The 19,154-nt window shown below is 37.5% G+C and overlaps 1 protein-coding gene across 2 annotated transcripts in view; it reads left to right on the forward strand.

Moving 5' to 3' along the window:
• frmpd1a (FERM and PDZ domain containing 1a) overlaps positions 1-18,152 on the forward strand; it is a 37,705-nt gene extending 19,553 nt beyond the window's left edge. For both annotated transcript variants that reach the window (XM_084091529.1, XM_084091528.1), the window contains exons 3-17: positions 3,284-3,388; positions 3,499-3,662; positions 5,009-5,111; positions 5,303-5,348; positions 6,534-6,638; positions 7,981-8,076; positions 8,385-8,510; positions 9,049-9,168; positions 9,275-9,411; positions 10,204-10,327; positions 10,690-10,782; positions 11,955-12,137; positions 12,257-12,401; positions 12,960-14,033; positions 14,244-18,152. In XM_084091529.1, coding sequence (XP_083947655.1) covers positions 3,288-3,388; positions 3,499-3,662; positions 5,009-5,111; positions 5,303-5,348; positions 6,534-6,638; positions 7,981-8,076; positions 8,385-8,510; positions 9,049-9,168; positions 9,275-9,411; positions 10,204-10,327; positions 10,690-10,782; positions 11,955-12,137; positions 12,257-12,401; positions 12,960-14,033; positions 14,244-16,918 — 5,292 coding nt within the window. In that variant the 5' untranslated portion in view covers positions 3,284-3,287 and the 3' untranslated portion in view covers positions 16,919-18,152. The remainder of the gene's footprint in view (positions 1-3,283; positions 3,389-3,498; positions 3,663-5,008; positions 5,112-5,302; positions 5,349-6,533; positions 6,639-7,980; positions 8,077-8,384; positions 8,511-9,048; positions 9,169-9,274; positions 9,412-10,203; positions 10,328-10,689; positions 10,783-11,954; positions 12,138-12,256; positions 12,402-12,959; positions 14,034-14,243) is intronic.
• Positions 18,153-19,154: the final 1,002 nt, after the last annotated feature.

Below are 19,154 nucleotides of genomic sequence, written 5' to 3' on the forward strand. Positions count from 1 at the left end.
TACCAATATGCTCCTCCTGTGTTTATAGTTATGCACTGGTTGGCATCGGTAAGGAAAGATGGGCAATTCCGCTTCTCCTATATAAATACGGAGATGGAAGTGTATGCTCCTTTTATGTTCGCAGGGACCATGGCAATTAATGAATGACTAAATTAAGGGGCCATTTACACTACACTGTTTTCAAATAAAAACTAAAAACTTTTTATGCGTTTTGGCCATTCATTTACATGACAACAGCATTTTGGAGACCTGAAAACGCAAGTTTTGAAAACGGGTTTCAAAGTGCAATTTTTTGAAAACGATATCGTTATCGTCTCCATGTAAACAACAAAAATGTGAATTTGTGAAAATGGTGATGTCATGCACATGCGTATTACGTGTTCAGTCTATAGGCGCATAGTGTTTGTTTACAAAGTGACATCGCCAACTACTGGCCTGGCCTGCATAATACAGCTTTTTATCGTTTTCATGGATCTGTGTGAACTGGGATAATTTTGGACAACGTTGTCATCTGTACATGAAAAACGCAAAGGAAAAACTTTTTAGTTTTTTTAGTACATCATTGTTATGTAAACGTACCCTCAGACAAATGGTTACAAAGAAAACTAAGACTAAAACTAAACAAGACAAGACAGAGAAGCTTTCTATTTTTCAGATTTTCAAATATGTTTTTGCTTCAAATGAATGGTTATAATGTTGTTGGTTGGTTTGGTTCAAGGATATTTCTATTTCTTGAAAAAACATCCTCCTGAAAATATTGAAACATAAACAGGGCTTTTGAAAAAGTGGGCGGTCACTATTGTGCACAGTCTGGGCAAATGTTGCGCAGTCTGTAACGACTTTGATGTGGTGTATACAGTATTGATACGGTGTTGACAGTAGTCAAAATAAATGGAAAGTCAGATCCAAATCCTGTGAAATCTGAGAACATAATGGGACCATGACTCATGATCTCCTGGGATCTCTGTCTATTATTTGTCGCAATATGTAATTTGTCTCTTTGCCATTGTTTGGCCTTCTCTCTGTTCACCATGAGGCTCCAGATTGTCTCTCACATTCCCTAGTGAGAAATACCTCACCATATAGAATCACTATAAACGTCAAAAGATATTCTGCAACAACACCACAATTTACAGAACCTACAACATAAAGAGAGACAATGTTTCATACCGTTATAAGAGAGGTTGACCGCACATTATTAGTACTGCTGTACATGCCATTTTGCTTGCAACAGCTATATCCATTATAAGAGTACATGCTCAACCTGAAGACCACTGTAAACAGCATGAATAAGTTTTGAGTTTTATCACTTCTCAGAAAGTGGATAGAGAAATTTACCAACCAGTCATTGTGCACCACCACAGTACTAAAAGTTTGGCTCTTTTCTTCAGCTTAATTCACCTAAAGAGGGGTTTCAATGTAGGCTTAATACACAAGATATGTTACTGTTACAATGCAGTTATTATGAACACAAATTACTTAGCTGTTAAAGTCACATGAAATCAAAATTGACAAAAAAATTTTTATGGAATATTGCAGTATTTACATTTACATTACATTTAGTCATTTAGCAGACGCTTTTATCCAAAGCGACTTACAAATTAGGACTAAATTAAGCGAGTCATCATGAAGAGGCAAAAACAACAACAACGCAAGAAGTGCTCAAAATACGAAGTTCAGGCATTATTCAGAGTAGCATAAGCCCGATAAGTGAGGTTTTAAAGGGAAAGGGAAGGCTTTTTTTTAATCTTTTTTTTTTTATGAGGTTAAGTGTTCACGGAAGAGATGGGTTTTCAGCTGTGTTTTGAATGTTGTCAGGGATTCTGCATTCCGGATGAGGGTGGGGAGAGCGTTCCACCAGCATGGAATTGTGAATGAGAATGTTCTGGAAAGTGATTTTGTGGCTTTCTGTGATGGAACCACGAGGCGTCGTTCTTTGACCGATCGTAGGCTTCTGGTAGGGATGTAGACTCGCAGTAGTGAGTGAAATTAGGAGGGAGCTGAGCCTGTGATAGATCTGTAGGCAAGCGTCAATGCCTTGAACTTGATGCGAGCAGCGAGAGGTAGCCAGTGCAGAGAGATAAAAAGAGGAGTGACGTGGGCCCTCTTGGGCTCGTTGAAGACAAGACGAGCTGCAGCGTTCTGGATCATCTGCAGAGGTTTGGTTGCACATGATGGAAGTCCGGCCAGAACAGCATTGCAGTAGTCAAGCCTAGAAATGACCAGGGCCTGGACGAGAAGTTGTGTTGCATGCTCAGATAGGAAAGGCCTGATCTTCCTGATGTTGTGCAGTGCAAACCTGCATGATCGAGCCGTCTTTGAAATGTGATCAGTGAAGGTCAGCTGGTCATTAAACGTTACTCCAAGATTTCTGATCGACCTTGATGGGGTGATTGATGATGAATCTAGCTGGATAGTGAAGTCGTGCTGTAGAGACGGATTGGCATTTATTTATTATAAATGATTTATCTGTGCACGTTTTATTTATTTATTATTATTCATGTGCCATCGTAATCTTTAAATAAAATAATTTCCCCTCCCTCTTGTAGTGACATCTCCTCTGTTCTCTGGTGATGTGTTTACTGGAGTGAGGGTGGGACAACCTGTCATTTACATGAGAAAGAAAAGACGATCACAACTTCTGTTTCATGCCGACTTTAAGACATATATATTATAAATTAACCTGACCACATTTATTTTAATATTATGCCTATGACAAATGATCAAACTTAATTATAATTAAATATAATATAATATAATACTTTTTATACTATACTCGAAGTACCCCCTTATTATTTAAATATTTTAACAACACATTCCCATGTTCTCTGATGTTGGTTAACAGTCACATGACATGCAGATAAACAAATAAAATATTGAATCTTTTGATTGTTTTTATTTTTTAATTATTAATTTATTTTATTTGACATTTTTATGTTTTAAATATTAGCTTTTCCATCAACTCACAAACCCCAGTTTGGGAAACCCTGTTACATCTCTTTCTGATCCTATAGGGAGGAAAGTGTAATGCAATGAGGTCAATGAGGACTATGATTGGCTAAAGAGGATATTCTAAAACATGTATATGTGAAACGTCTTAAAACATAAAAAATGTGTGATCATTTGCAAATGCATATTCAACAATAAATGCGCAAAAGCATAAATTCTCTGTATATTGGTTAACGTTAGTGATTTTTTTTTTTTTTTAATATCACTGAAATTATTATCTTATTTTCTTTGCAATAAATAGTGGCCTAATGGTGACCTTTCACCCTGTGTGTAGCTAAATGGAGGAGCGGGACCGCAGTCGCTCACCATCTCGCAGGACCAGCAGAGTAGAACAGGTGGTGGGACGCTGGCTTCGCCGCTCCAGAGAGTCCATCAGCCGGTACCACTCTTTTAATCTAAGAATAATTGTGTGGACGAGTACTTTTACATTTCTTTTTTGTATATTGTGTTCGAATAGCATCACCCATTTCCCTCTCTGTCTGTATATAGCGAGCGTGTGTTAGAAGATGGGCAAGTTGCTGACAATGGCTCCCAGGATCAGAGGAGCTGTCCAATTAGAGTCACTGTTAAGATCCCACTTGACCCCACCCTTAACTCCCATGGCTTCACTGTATCAACACACACTCCACCCCAGGTGCTGGACGTGACAGAAGGTACATTACACCCACAATCATCTCTAAAAATATTCATCAGGTCAAATAGTAAGGTTCTTTCATATTCTTGATTATCCACCTCACATGTAATGAAAGCACTGAAGCTAAGAACTAGATATTAGACAGGTGGCCTTGGTTAACTCCAGAGCTCAACTGTGGGACTTCCAAATTCTTATGAATAACACTCACAGGGGTAACAGGCAGGGGACCGTTGGCCATACAATTTGAAATGAGATTATGCTTTTTGGCGATTTTTGAATCCATTAGATTTTATTTTGAAATAATCTCACAATGATCATTTCTAGATTAGCTTGCTGGCAGGAAAATGCCCATGGACTCCATGAAGATGTCATCGTAATAAGAAGTGGATGACCAGGACTGCATTTCTCAAAAGCATCATGAGCTAAGTTGATCATAGAGACCATTGGTGCGAATGACTTACGATGCTTTTGAGAAACGCAGCTTTGGTCTGTTGAGCCATTTGATGGAGCAGGTCTGAGGTCAATTACATTTTGAAGTAAAATTTTGATTATACAGCAAACAAGCCCTTCATGAAAATCGATAAAACAGTTACAGTGCATTAGCTACAAAAAAGGTTCCATTACTGCAAAAAAGGATACTGCAGTAATATATTTATTATTAGAATATATAGTTACAGTATGGTTAATAAAAATATATTGTTCATTGTTAGTTCATGTTAGTTTAAGGGACAGTCCACCCAAAGATGAAAATTTTGTCATCATGTTGTTCCAAACCTGTATGCATTTCTTTCTTCTGCTGAACACAAAAGAATATACTTTAAAGAATGTTGATAACCAAACCATTTTGGTTCCCATTGTATTTATTGTCCATACAATGGAAGTCAATGGAAACCAAAACTGTTTAGTTACCCACATTCTTCAAAATATCTCCTTTTGTGTTTCAAAGAAGAATGAAAGACATACAGGTTTGAAACGACATGAGTTTTCATTTTTGGATGGACTATTTCTTTAATGCATTGAAATGTGTTACCTCAAAAACTGTAATCTTTTATAGAGCAATTTAAAAACTGATTCATTTTGTAAATGTTCTCTGAACATAAGTTTAAGGTTGAAATGTGGCCAAGCAGCTATGTGCATGTATTTCCTGCATTGACAGCAACATGTTGGCTGACTGGTTTGGCACATGGAGCAATGTCTACAGGAAACCCTACTCTTGGAATGGCTGATACCATCTGGTTATCCCACAGCCAAATGGGATGACATAAACACTCTTTCTCAAACATTCCTTCTCTTCAGCATAATTAAGACAATCTTGTAAACAGATTGACAGCTACAGTGTCATGGTATGTTTGTCTGTTTTTATAGGAGGCCCTGCTGATGGAAAGCTTGTCCCTGGTGACCAACTTTTCAAAATAAACAATGTTGCTGTTGATGATCTATCTACTGAGCAAGCTGCTGACATCATCAGGTATGCGACATGTTAGAGTGTCTATGTGAAACTACAAAATCAGCTGTATCTGGGCTTCCTGATGTCCAGTTTTACCAAATATTTTAGATCATTTTCTTGTGCCAAATGTATCTTCGGAACAAATGGGACATCTGGTGGCTCTAGCTATCTGTACCACTAATTCTATTGTACTCTTTTTCAATTATTTATAGAGAATGTCAGAACACCATAATACTGACTGTCCTGAGAAATACTGTGGTAAGTGTATGTGTGCATATAGTTAGAGACTCACACAAACTGTTACTTCTGATTGGGGAATGGCAGGAGGATACAGTGTTGTAATGCATTATGGCAGCAGGCGGAAATGACCAAACAGTATTTTTTTAGATAACTAGATAACTTTTATTAGAATAATAAAAATTCTATAAATCTCCCATCTCTTATGTGTTAATTTATTAAATATTTTTTTCTAATATGCTTATGCTTTCAGTTTTCAGTAAACCTATTAAATACAAAGCATCAGAGTATATACTGTATATGTTTAGGCCCGACGAAGATGACAAAGATGCAAATGGTTCGAAAACAAAAGTATTTATTAAATAAAACAAACTCAGGTAATCCACAGGAATGAATAATGGAAGAAAACAGTGTGTTGACATGACAATATCGGAACAATGAATGGAGCACAAAGAGGAACTTGCATACACAGTGATGCTGACTAAATAATAAACAGGTGACCACTAATAGCTGGCAGGAAACAAGAACAAAGGGAACAGGTAACTGAAGAGAAACAAACTTAAAAGTCCAAGAAAATTAAACTAAACACACAGATCGTGACAATATACAATTGTTCATGGGGCTGCAAAGGAGTGGAGTAAGACTATTCAGAATGTTTATTCCGAATGATGCAATACAAATTAATTTATGTTTATAATAAATAAATTAATACTTTAAATCGGCTGTAGTACAATGACAAATAAAAGCTAATAATTTCATTTCGAAAACATGCCTTATAATGTAATAGGCTAAAGTTTGAGAAAAGCCCCTGGTTTATTTTGTTAATGCGATTTCAATTAGGTCACACAAAAAGTATAATGATATTTCCATGATAATTCCATTGCATTCTTTGAATACAGTAATCATTCAGTACCACGATATATATTAAAGTCCCATGATTGCTCTCTGATACAATTCCTGTAGCATGGTACCACCACAGTACCTTTTTTTGTGAGGGTCATAAAGAGGAAATACAGATGGTTTGATCTCAGGATGTTTTAATGTCACTCTGTTTGGAAATAATATTTTTTTTCTCAGTGACAGGTAAATGTCACAATCAATGCAAATGCCAGTGTAATTCTGCAATTAATGTTTGTTGAAAGAATATGTCACTGAAGGTCAAACAGATCCATATTTGTGCTGACTGTCATTATGGCTGTGCCATAGGGGCCAAAGTCGTCCTTCATAACTCCAGAGAAGAGAGCCAAGCTGAAGTCGAACCCTGTTAAAGTGAGGTTTGCAGAGGAGGTGGTGGTCAATGGTCACTCACAGGTTTGACACATTCTGTTCATTCATGCTATGTTAGTATTCACATTCACTAATTTACAAAAAAGAGATAACGTGAATAAGCGATAAAGAAAATAAGAGCGAGAGAATATGAACAAAAGATGTAGAACAATAGGGAGAGGTTTGGCAGTCTACCCAGTCTTGGGAAAAACCTTAGTCAATAATTTAGCATTTATTTATTAATTATTCAATTATCCATTAATCATAATCTCTGTGTAACTGTGCTGACATAGTGTATAGTATAGCTGAAATTTTGATTATGATAGAGCACCTTAAAATAGATAGAGCACAGTTAACCTAAAAGTAAAAATTCTGTCATTATTTTTCAGTGAATTGTTCCTTTAGGTGGAGTGCCGTGAGTCTATTAATTTCCCTCAACCCAAGATGTTTTTTTAATTAACATCTAATTAAAATTACCCATTATCAGGCATACCACATGACTAAGGCAGTTTTATCTTTGTTGTATGCAGCCTTTTGAGTGCTTAATCTTTTTTAATGTGATAATGAGACTGATAATATTCCCTGGCTTAACTAGAATTGTTTAAAGGAACACTCCACCGTTTTTTAAATAGGGCTTATTCGCCTTTTTTCTTACATTTAGATAGGTGGGCAAATGCATTTTTGTCTCAGTGCATACATTGTTTTAGTTTGACAGGGTCATCGCTAGCTTAGCTTAGCATAATGAATGGAATCCTTTGTTGCCAGCTAGCATGTCCTGAGTAAAAGTAATATAAAAAAAAAACTAAAAAAAACTAATTACTTCTTGTGGCCTGCATATTCACAACAAGTACAAATAGCGATGCAGATTAACACTAGGCGATTTCCTATGCAGATATTGACTTGGGACTATATTAGGGGGAAGCACAGGCGAAGCACTGCTACTTGGGCGCAGAGATATCACGTCCAAGTAGCAGTGCTTCGCCTGTGCTTCCCCCTAATATAGTCCTTAATATATAAGTCAATATCTGCCTAGGAAATCGCCTAGTGTTAATCTGCATCGCTATTTGTACTTGTTGTGAATACGCAGGCCACAAGAAGTAATTAGGTGTTTTTTTTTATTTTTATATCACTTTTACTCAAGACATGCTAGCTGGCAACAAAGGATTTCATTCATTATGCTAAGCTAAGCTAGCGATGACCCTGTCAAACTAAAACAATGCATGCACTGAGACAAAAATGCATTTGCCCACCTATCTAAATGTAGGAAAGAAGGTGAATAAGCCCTATTTCCAAAAACGGTGGAGTGTTCCTTTAAACACTGTTGAAACAGGCAGTTGTTTTGCCATTGCTACAATATATTGAACATATATTGACCTTTGACCCCCAGGGTAACTCTCTGCTGTTCCTGCCCAATGTTCTGAAGGTCTATCTGGAGAATGGCCAAACGAAGGCTTTTAAATTTGAATCTAAAACCACTGTTAAGGTACTTTAGACATATTTACTGTAGTCTGTTGTTATGTGATGCCTTATTTTTCAGTCAGCATTAATTATGTTGCTTTTTTTTATGATGTTTATTGGATAATTTAGAGAATTTCAAGATAATTTCATGCATGATCCAATCGGAGTATTAGGGACTTTTTGGAAATGCTATATACACCACCATTCAAATGTTTAGGGTCAGTAAGATTAAATTAAAGCAAGTATGCATTAAATTGATCAAATGTTTAAAAAAACTGGGGTACTTTTGAATTTTGTATTCAACAATCCTGAAAAAAATGTATCGCGGTTTAGGACATAGTGATGACTCTGAAGGAGAAACTATCAATCACCCGGATCGAACACTTCTCTCTGGTACTTGAACAACAATACAGCATCAGCAAACTATACCTACTACACGAGGAAGAGATTATTCAAAAGGTACACACACAAACACAAGAAAAAAACAAACAAATACACATATCAATAAATGATCATTTATTCATCCTCATGTAGTTACAAACCTGTGGGACTTCCTTTCTTCTCTGGAACACAAACTATTTTTTGAAGAATATATTAGCCACTTACCTCCATGTAATAAAGGTGAATAAGGATGCGGGCTGAAAGTCAAGATCTAAAACTCAAGATTTTCAGTGATTATGACTTACACAAAGCTGTCATTTGACTCCAGAAATCCTTTTGCATATGGACCACTTTTATGATACTTTCACAATGTTTTTTTTTTTTTTTTTTAGTCATTTTCCCCTTTCACTTTCCATACATTAAAAAGAGTATGTTCTTCATATCACCTTTTGTGTTCCACAGCAAAAGCAAAGTCATACAGGTTTAAAACACCACAAGGATGGGTAAATAATAACAGAATTTACACGTTGGGTGAAAATGTTCCTTTAAAGAGTTAAGTTACTTCTTTCTACACTCACATACAGTATACATCTAACACTCTGTGTATATGTGACAGGTGGCTGAAAAGCAGGAGACTCACGACTACAGGTGTCTGTTTCGTGTCTGTTTTCTACCGAGAGACTTTAAGAGCATGCTCAAAGAAGATCCTGTGGCCTTTGAGTATCTATACTTACAGGTGTGCGTTTGTGTCTGTGTGTATATACAGGCATTTAAATAATACTAATAATATCACCATGGATTGATTTTAGATTGTTTTTAATAGTGTGTGTGTATGTGTGTAGAGTGTGAGTGATGTATTGCAGGAAAGGTTTGCAGTGGAGATGAAATGTAATACAGCTCTCAGACTGGCTGCTCTACTTGTACAAGAAAAACTAGCAGGCAGTGGACAATCTCTTAAAACACCTCTGAAGGCCATGATGTGAGTACACACACACACACTAACACATGAGTGTCCATGCTATTTTAACTAATAAACGAAAACTTGTTGCTGCATTTTCTAGTTGTCCTCCTTACACTACTATTCAAAGGTTTGGGGTCAGTAAGATGTTCTTTTTTTTTTCTTTTTTTTATAAATACTTTTATTTAGCAAAGCTGCATTCAATTGATCAAAATTTAAATTTCTATTAAAGAAATCTATTTAAGAAAAAATGTATCTAATCATGTTTCCAAGACCAATTTAATAAATCTTTCTTGAGCACCAAATCAGCATAATGATTTCTAAAGGATCATATGACTGAAGATTGGTGTAATGTAAAGTACTGGAGAAAAATATGATAAAATTGAAAGATGTTATTTTAAATAGTAATAATATTTAACAATATTATTGTAACATGACTAACACGCACAAAATCCAAGTTAAATAAAGTGTCTTTGAATAAACAATGTGAGCACGTAGGAGGAATCAGAATAGCAACTACACTTAACATAAACAATACTGGACGAAGAGGAAAAACAGGGCTTATAAACATGAGGAAACGTAATCAGGATGAAACAGAACAGGTGTGTGGGACTAATTAACAAACAACTAGGAAACGAATAAACTAACTAGGAAATCTGGCAAACAGGAACAGATCAAACAGAGTGAAAAATATAACAAGACATAACAGTACATAACCATTACAATTATTGTTTTTCTGTATTTTTGATCAAATAAATGCTGCCTTGGTCATCAAAAACTATTCACACTATTCTGTGTGTACTATTTCTGAAGGAAGGAGTGGGGTATTGAAAGCTTTGTGTCCCACACCTTACTGCGAAACATGAGAGAGAAGGACTTGAAGAAAGCCATCAGTTACCACATGAAAAAGATTCTATCTCAGGAGCCAAAGCAAAAGGTGTGTGCATGTGTATACTGTATTTGTGTTCTGTCCTGAGCATTGAGTGGAAAAATGTAAATCATGTACATAGTATAAAGTATACCTGTAACTCTAAAATAAAAAAATATATAACCCATACTGTCTGCCATAGAGCAATAATGGTTTCAGATAGTATCGTGACATATGCCATGTTACAGAATAATACTATATCATGTTTTTTGGTGTTTTTTTTTACTTTGAAAGAATATCATGGTACATGTAAAAATATACCATAGCAATCCCATGGTAGATGTGCTCAAAACATGAATATTTTGGTATTCTTTGTTAGTGAAGTACAGTACAATGTGTATTTACATTATTTCCCATGGGTGTTTTCATAGGTGATCTCAGTGAATCGTGCTAGACTGAACTACTTGAATGAGATGTCTGAACTCAAGTCCTATGGAGGAAAGGCTTTTAGTGCAACTATGATGGTAAGACATGCACTCTGCGTCTTAATATCCACTTTCAGACATGAAATCCATTAAATTGCTGTAAAAAAAAAAAAAGCCATTAAATGTACCCCACCTGCATTTACACACGCAATGGCTTTACATCTTTCATCCGCATTGCTACCACTCACACATCAGCACCAAAATGCCACTTTGGAAAGTCAGAGACCTACATTGCACATGCTCTCTTCAGTCATACAATTTTCCACCAGTCGGACCAGTAGTTTAGATTCACTGCCTACACCACAAAAAATGTAATTTACTCTACACTGTCATTCAAAAGATTGGGGCTGGGGTTTTTTTCAGGTTTTTGAAAGTCTCTTATTCTCAACAAGGCTGCATTTACTTGATTAAAAATAAATTAAAAACAGCAAAATTGTGAAATATTATTACAATTTAATTCAACTGTTTTCTGTTAAGATATTTAAAAATAGCAAAGCAGAATTATGCCCTGTTATTTTTTTCACTGCTACATGATCCTTTAGACATCGTTCTAATATGCTGACTCAAGTAACATTTCTTATTATTATTACAGTTGAAAATAGTTAGCGCGACTTAATATTTTGTGGAAACCGTGATACATTTAATGAATTAAAAAGGTCCAAAAGAACAGCATTTATGCGAAATATTAAAGTATTGAAAGTATTGACTGTCGCTTTATGCACCCTTTATTGTCAACGTAATGCCTCATTGATGGATGAAGTATTCTTTTCTTTTAAAAAAACTTACTGACCCCAAACTTTTGAATGGTAGTATATTTTTACATTTTATTGATGCAGCTGTATACACGTGAGAAAAATATCTTTAACTTCTCAATCCAAATCGATAACAGCACTATTCAATACGTCAAAGAAAAACAAATACTTATGTTTGCAAGGTATAAAAAGTATATGTCGAGCCCTGAAGTGGGCCATTTATTTAATTCCTTTCCATACAAATGTTATCTTTCTGTTTTAATTCAAATAGCCTGTGTTTCTAAATAAAACAGGTGAGAGTGAGGAAATGAAGTACAAAAAAACATTTGAGATTAAATGTTCACATATTTCTCTTTTGATTTCTCTTTTTGGTTTATTTGGTTTTCTCCCTGCTGTCCATTCCATATACAGTATCACATGCTTTATCACATACTGTACGCTCTTTCTCTATTTAACTAGCTGCAGGACAGAGAGTCAATGGTTAGTTTGTTGGTGGGAGCTCAGTATGGGGTGAGTCAGGTGATCAACCATAAACTGAGCATCATGACCACACTAACTGAATTCAGCTGCATTACCAGAGTGGAACTATTACCCGAGTCTGACAGAGTTAGTCTGGTCAAGATCTACCTGCAGGATATAAAGGTAAACAATAAACATGCACTCGTACTTCCATCTACATATACGTACACTCAGTATAAACCTTTCTTTGTACTCTCTGCTCTGACTTTGTTTCACATTGGTCACACTTTTCCTGTCTTCAGCCAATAACGTTGCTGATGGAGTCAGTGGCAGCAAAAGATTTATTGTGTCTGGTTGCTGGATACTGCAAACTATTTGTGGACCCCCAGATCTGCGTGTTCCCCTGGTCAACTAATTCAAAGAGCCACCGTATATCAGCAGAAGAGGGTATACAACCTATTTGTCTGTTTTACTGAATTCTTTGTTCTGGTGAAACATTACATTTTTAACTTTAAAAACAGAATTTTAGAATGTGGTAGGATTTTCAAGATTTTTTTAATGGCATTTCTACAGAGCCACAAAAATAACACTATCAGTCCTAACATTATCAATGCAAATTCTAGTCTAATGCAGAAAACAAAAAATCTTCCATGCTTCAGGCAAATTCCCAGAACTCCACTTCCACTCCACACTGGTTACATACTATAACAACATTCTAAAAATAGCAAGTTGTGATATATTAGATAGACTCTTTAACAGTGAAAAACGTTTACATCTTACTAGTGTCTATAAAATCAAAAGGAATATGACATTTATGTCATTACTATGAAAAAAAAAATGGTGGTTACAGTTTAGTGACAAACACGACTGGAACTAACCGCGAGTAGGAGAGTGGGGTATAATAGGCCGACAATGTGACCACATTACTGTTTTTGCATGTTTGAAAAAGGATATTTTCACAATGCGATTTATCTGAATTTTGTCTCTGCTTCTGCCTTTGTGTAGGTTATGTGTCACACTGTGGCAGTGACTCTGACGACTCAGACACAGATGTGGATGCTCTCCTTACTCATGTTGCTAGCACTGCTAAAAGCAACAAAACAGCAGTTAAACCCAGCGATAAGCTACCAGAGGGAACTGAAAAAACACAAAGTAACAATAAAAAAGATGAAGAGGTGGAGAAGGAAGGAGGCAAAGAAGAGGAGGTGGTTGAGAAGAAGGAAAAGGAAGAGGATAAAGAAACCATCCATGAACATGGTAATAATGGAAAGACAGTAGAAACAGATGATGAGAGAGTAGGCACAGAAAAGGAAGACAAAGAGCAAGAGAAAAAGCCTGAACAACCTCAGTGTATCATCATTGTGGATGACCCTTCATCTGAAGCATCTGATTCATACCAAACTGAATCACATTTCATGACCAGCATGTCCAGTGACTCTATAGATGCCCTAGAAGAGGACGACCTGATGACCTACTTCTCTACCAGACGCCCATGCCATTTACCAGTGAAAGACTCTTACTGCTGTGAAGACCGCTATTCACCAGCATTGTCTCCACAGCAACTGCACAGCAAAGATTCCCATTCTCAAAGTGACCTGTGCTCTGCTGATTCCCATTGTGAGTCTGATATTGACCAATTCTTTTGCTTTGCTGCACTCTCAAATATTGCTGAATGTCTACCTAGTCCCCCTGCAGCCAGTGAAGAGGAGGACTGTGAGGAGTTGGGGCCAGAGACTGAAAAACATGAAAAGAGGTCACCTGCAAAATGTCCTGGAACCACCCTACCCCCTCCTGGAGACTATGTGTTCACCTTTGAACAAGGAGACACTAGACACTACTACAATATCTGCTCCAATGTGACCCCTGACAGTGCCCGCAGCCTTCCACAACCTCTCTCTCCTCCAGGTCCTATAGAAACACAACCGGATCGGGAAGGAAGGGAAGTAAATCAGACGGTAACAGTGCCAATTTTTCAACCTCCACCAGGGTTTGGAGACAGCAGTTCAGATGATGAGTTCTTTGACGCTCAGGAAAGATTCATATCCCCTGAAGAACCCTCCTCAAGTACGATGACAAGAGGTATGACGTAGGGAAGATTCTCTATGAAATGTTCTCAAATTATTATAACAAATGTTGTAGAAGTTAAAGAAGTTAGTTAATCATATGAAAAGTAGTTATCTGCACTCATCAAAAAAAAAAGAAAAAAAAAGAAATCATATCCAAAATAGTGATGTAGAGTTTTGCTAACAAATACTTACCATGTGTATTTGCTGATATTTCTCTTTATAGAAAATTCTGCAAAGCCAAGCACCATAAGCATAGGTGGGATTGGCATCTGTGTCAGTGAACAAGAAGCAGAGGATCTAGAGAAGAAACAAAAGGAGGAAGGAAAAATGATTACACAAGATGAATTTTCAAATTTCAATAAAAGATCCAAAAAGCGTCGCTCATTTATGGAAACAAATTACACATCCCTGGTATCATTCCCAGAACAGGATCAATTAGACAACAGCTATGGAAATAGCATACCAAGCTATGGCTCTATATCAGTCAACTATGGTGCTGGACAAATAGCATGTTTTGATGGCGGATGCTCAGATCAAGGTCCATGTCCAACAGTCTCATCTCTGACCGATTCTGAAGGAGAACCATCACCACTGGAATCAAAACCCATCAACCCATCCAAAGTCAATGGATCAGGACCAGATAATCCTACTGATACACAAGTGGGACACTCAAACAAAGCATATCAGCGGAAACAGCAACTTATAGAGATGGAACCAGATTCCATGGAGTTCAAATCAGTCTCTGAGCTAATGTCTTCAGTATCGCCAACTATAGTAGCAGTACGCTCCCGCATGGACCTACAGGACAAAGGTAGTTCCAGTAACCATGGCAGAGATGATGATGAGGAGGAGGGTGCAGTTGGAGGTCTTGCTGAGAGACTGTTAGGAGGCCACTTGTTCTTTGATATATCTGGAGGAAAGTGTGATAGCAGTGTTTTATTTGGTCAAAGAGATGACCATGTAACTAAACAAATGGAGGATTCATCCCAGGCCAGATTAGTGACCCAAAAGAGCAGTTCACTGCCAAGACTAGGCCAGATATCCCCATCAAGTTTACCCTACTTCCATCTCCCGAGTATATCATACACCACAAGCCCTAATATAGACAAGGATGATGATACTGTATATCTAGAATCTGGGATGGGAAAATGCTCAGTGGACCCAACAGAAAGGACAAGAAGTCAAAGCATGTCTGCCTACTTTGCCAGTGGTGCACCACATTGCCCATCAAGACAATTATTTTCCCAGCGAGTCGTAGGACCAGAATCTGATGAAACTGACAATTCTTGTAACACTTCCATCCAAGAACTGTCTTCTGGTGTTCCTTCTTATGAACCAGCCCAGAGATTCCTTCTTACGCCCTGTTCATCTGGCATCCTTGGGCAACTTTCTGCCTCAACATTGCGGGGAAAGATCCAGAGCCTTCCTCTCTACTTATCACGTTCCCAGGAAATGCTAACTGCCAGTTCTAAAGGCAGAGGCAACGCTAAGCCTGTGAGAAGACTTTCAGAAACACAACTACAAAGAAATGAAGTTGAGGTAGCAAAAGAAGTAACTGAGGATGTGACCTTGAATGTAGGTGCTCCTGAAGTAACAGAGGTAAAAGTGGTTACCATAGTATCTGAAGAAGTAACTGAAGTCATTGAGGAGATAAGAGAGGTCAGCCATATTAGTCCTCAAGCATGTGGACAGCATAAAGCCAAAACTGAACCTAAAGAGTTTTCTGTATTAGCCATATCCCCCTTGTGTTCCAAAGCAGACAACTCTCTCCAAGTCAGCCCCTCATCTGTAGTGGTAACTACACAAAACCTAAACGGACCCTGGGGGGTGGTAACGTCCGGTGGATTACAAGAATGTAACTGCCCTCCCTCAAGCACAACTCCCCAAAACTTTACGTCTAGCTGTGGGGTTTTCACAAACTGCCAGTCCAAACCTACCATAGCCCAGCCACAATCCTTGCCCAGCCCCAATCAACATAAGAAACAAGACTTTAGCTGCAGCTCAGTACTGGCTATGGGTTGTGACACTGTAATGGAGAGTGCTCAGACACCTTTAGAGGTCTGCCAGACAGTATACACCAACTGTTTCAGTGGAGTTCTTGACAGTGCCAGCTTCGATGATGAACTCACTGTCTATGAGTTTTCCCGCAGAACGAGCCAGGGTGAAACAGGGGATACAGTGCTGACATCTGTCCCTCCTTCCTCTCTCTCTGCATCCCCTGCATCTTTCTCTCCATCTTCTCCATTGCCCTCATTCCCTCATCTAGTACTGCCTGCTTCGTCATCTACAGAGCTCAGTCCCCTTCTGTCTCCCCTGGATGCTCCGAACTGCTTCCTAACGAACCCCCATGGAGATATCATGACTTCACTGCTGACTCGCCGGTATCCCCTACCACCAACAGGATTCCTTTCTTTGCAAAGGGATGTGGATACCATCTTAAGTGTTCTTGCTGGTGCTATAAAAAACCAAGATAGGGTCCACGAGCACCCCAGGGATACCTGTGTGGCTCACTTTTCAGAGAACAAAAGGCGATTACATGCAGAGGCTCGGGGGCTTTTAGCTGGATGCCAGCGTGTGGTCAGGGTTGGGCAGACGCCAGAGGAAACGCTTCAGTCGTTGTCTGAAAGCTTCCGCTCACTGGTACAGCTGACAATTGTATGCTTATGTTTCTCTAGTTGCCAGCGATGCAGGGAGCGCCATGTCCAAGCACTTACAGGACTAGCAAATGTTGCAAAAACTTATCAAGACTTTGCTCAGGCGGCAGAGCTTGTGGGAAGTGCTAGCGAAAGGAAGACTTGTCATGATCTGAGTATTAAACTCCTGGCTCGCCAATGCACTGCACTGACAACCTCAGTCTTCTGCCTCACCCAGCTCTTTCGCACTCTCACTGCCCTTTGACATTTGGACCGTTACATTGAGTAGCCCCCCCCCCCCCAAATCGCAAGAAACCTGTCAGAATAACTCAAATGTGGTTTAAATAAACTTGTTGAGATATACAACATTAATATTGAGGCAGTGTCCAAAGGCACTGTCATACCAGTAATAAGCATAAACTAATACATACACTCACACACATACAGACAGAAACATAAAACCTGCCATTTAAATGTATTGAATGGATTAGCCTAAAATGACAAATGTACTGAGAACAGAATTTTTAAACAGGGTATTAAACAGCTTGTTTTGCAGTATTTGTATGTTGGGTATAAGTATTTAGTATTGAATGTAATTCTAAACTATAACTGTCTTTGTACTATGGTTGTCAGTTATTTATTCTGCTTCATGAGGAAAGCATAGACAGGGATTTTCCATAGTATCTTCCAACATTCTCTGCTATCTTTCTCATAATTGCTCTCTCTTGCTTCCTCATCAATGTTATGCACATACAGTATTCTCTTCTCAATACCTAGTGTCTATTAGAGAATGTTATGAAAGCTTTCTGCAGTAATCACCTGGGTTATAAATGTTTACTAATACAAACAATATTTTACTTGAGTTGCCAGTAATGTTACGTTCTTTTAGAAAAATATACCAAAGCCTACGGATGAATGATTTTGCAGAGTGAATGCAGATTCATTCAAAAGACTTTACATTGACTTTTGCATATGCTTTACATCTTAATAAGGGGGGGGTATTATTTGGATCATTAGATTATCTTTGTGGAGAAATAGCAGTATAATTTTTGGTGCCATTGATTTATTTTTCACTGACAACAAGTTATACCCTTTTAGTCATTCCTCCCCCTAAAATATTTTAGTCTTCACAAAACACTGCGCACATAATCATACAATGATCAAATTATTGTAGAAAATGGTTGAAAGGTGACAGGAGTGGAAAATTACAAATTTGAGTTTGAGAAAATATAAAAATGACTACGGTAAATTACTGTAATAGCCAAGTAATTTACCTACCAGTCCAGTACGTGTCTGAATACCAAAAAAGCTGCCATGCACTCTCTTCTTATAGGGCATGTTGTAAGCCATAGACATACTGTATACATTGGAAATAGTGGGATGCATGCAAAAATGAATGCATGATTGAAAGATTGACCAGTTAGTGAATGAATGGTTATAACAATGAAAACCAGCTTTGTAATGCAGCATTCACCCCCATTAAAATGACTTCTAAACAACTGGAGAAGTTTGTTTTATTAATTAGACTTCCCGCTATTCTCTTCCATATCAATGGCAACATATATTTGCATCAACGCCACGGTACAGCCAGGAATTTATATTTATGTTGCACTGACTGATGTGGGTCAGTGGATTTACCACTGAAGCTTAGCTGCAGATGCAAACTCGTGAAAGCAAAAGTTTTCAGTTTTCAGAGTGGGATTGTGATATTCCCTGTCAGCTGAGACTGATGTATTCAGTGATTGAAAGTGTCTAATTGGGATTGCCCAAATAAAGTGAATGGTAGGTTAATTGGCTAGTCAAGTGATCTTAACGTTGCGATGAAACTGAAGATCTTTTCTTCATATTGTGACGTAGCCTACACCCAAGTGTAAAGGGATTATTAAAAAATATATATATATGGCGGGGATTTGGTTCTATGCTTCGGTTGTTTTGAGATGTGGGCATTGCACACAAAAGTGGAGACAGATAAAATGCAAGCTTGAAATGGCAGAGTTTAAGCAGAGAAGTCCAGCATACGTCACCAGAAAGAAGTCCAGTTATGATATTATAATTAAACAATAAAACATCAAAACATTTTTTTTTTTTATGAAACATGCACAGATGAATTGTTCACAATGAGATCAATAACATGCATTTCATTAGAAAATATGATGAATTTCATTTCATGCCGACTTTAACACAGAAGCCCCCATGAGACAGCACACTTCATGTAAAATAAATACAATTTTATTAGATTACTGATATGATTTAATTTTAACTATTTTTCAAAAGTAATATTAATTTTGTTTAATATTTAATATTGATATACGACTTATATGGAGTTCAGAAATTCATAAAGCATGTTCATTGGCTATCTGAAACCTTTTAATATGAATAAATAAAATATGAATAAAAAATTATATTAAATCTCAATAACCAGCATTGTCTCATTTTTACATTGCCACAGGACATCATGATCACATGACATCATATAGCCTAGCACGCAAGCTCTGTTAAGT

This window comes from Abramis brama, assembly GCF_963993115.1.
Source record: "Abramis brama genome assembly, chromosome: 2".
Lineage (NCBI taxonomy): Eukaryota > Metazoa > Chordata > Actinopteri > Cypriniformes > Leuciscidae > Abramis > Abramis brama.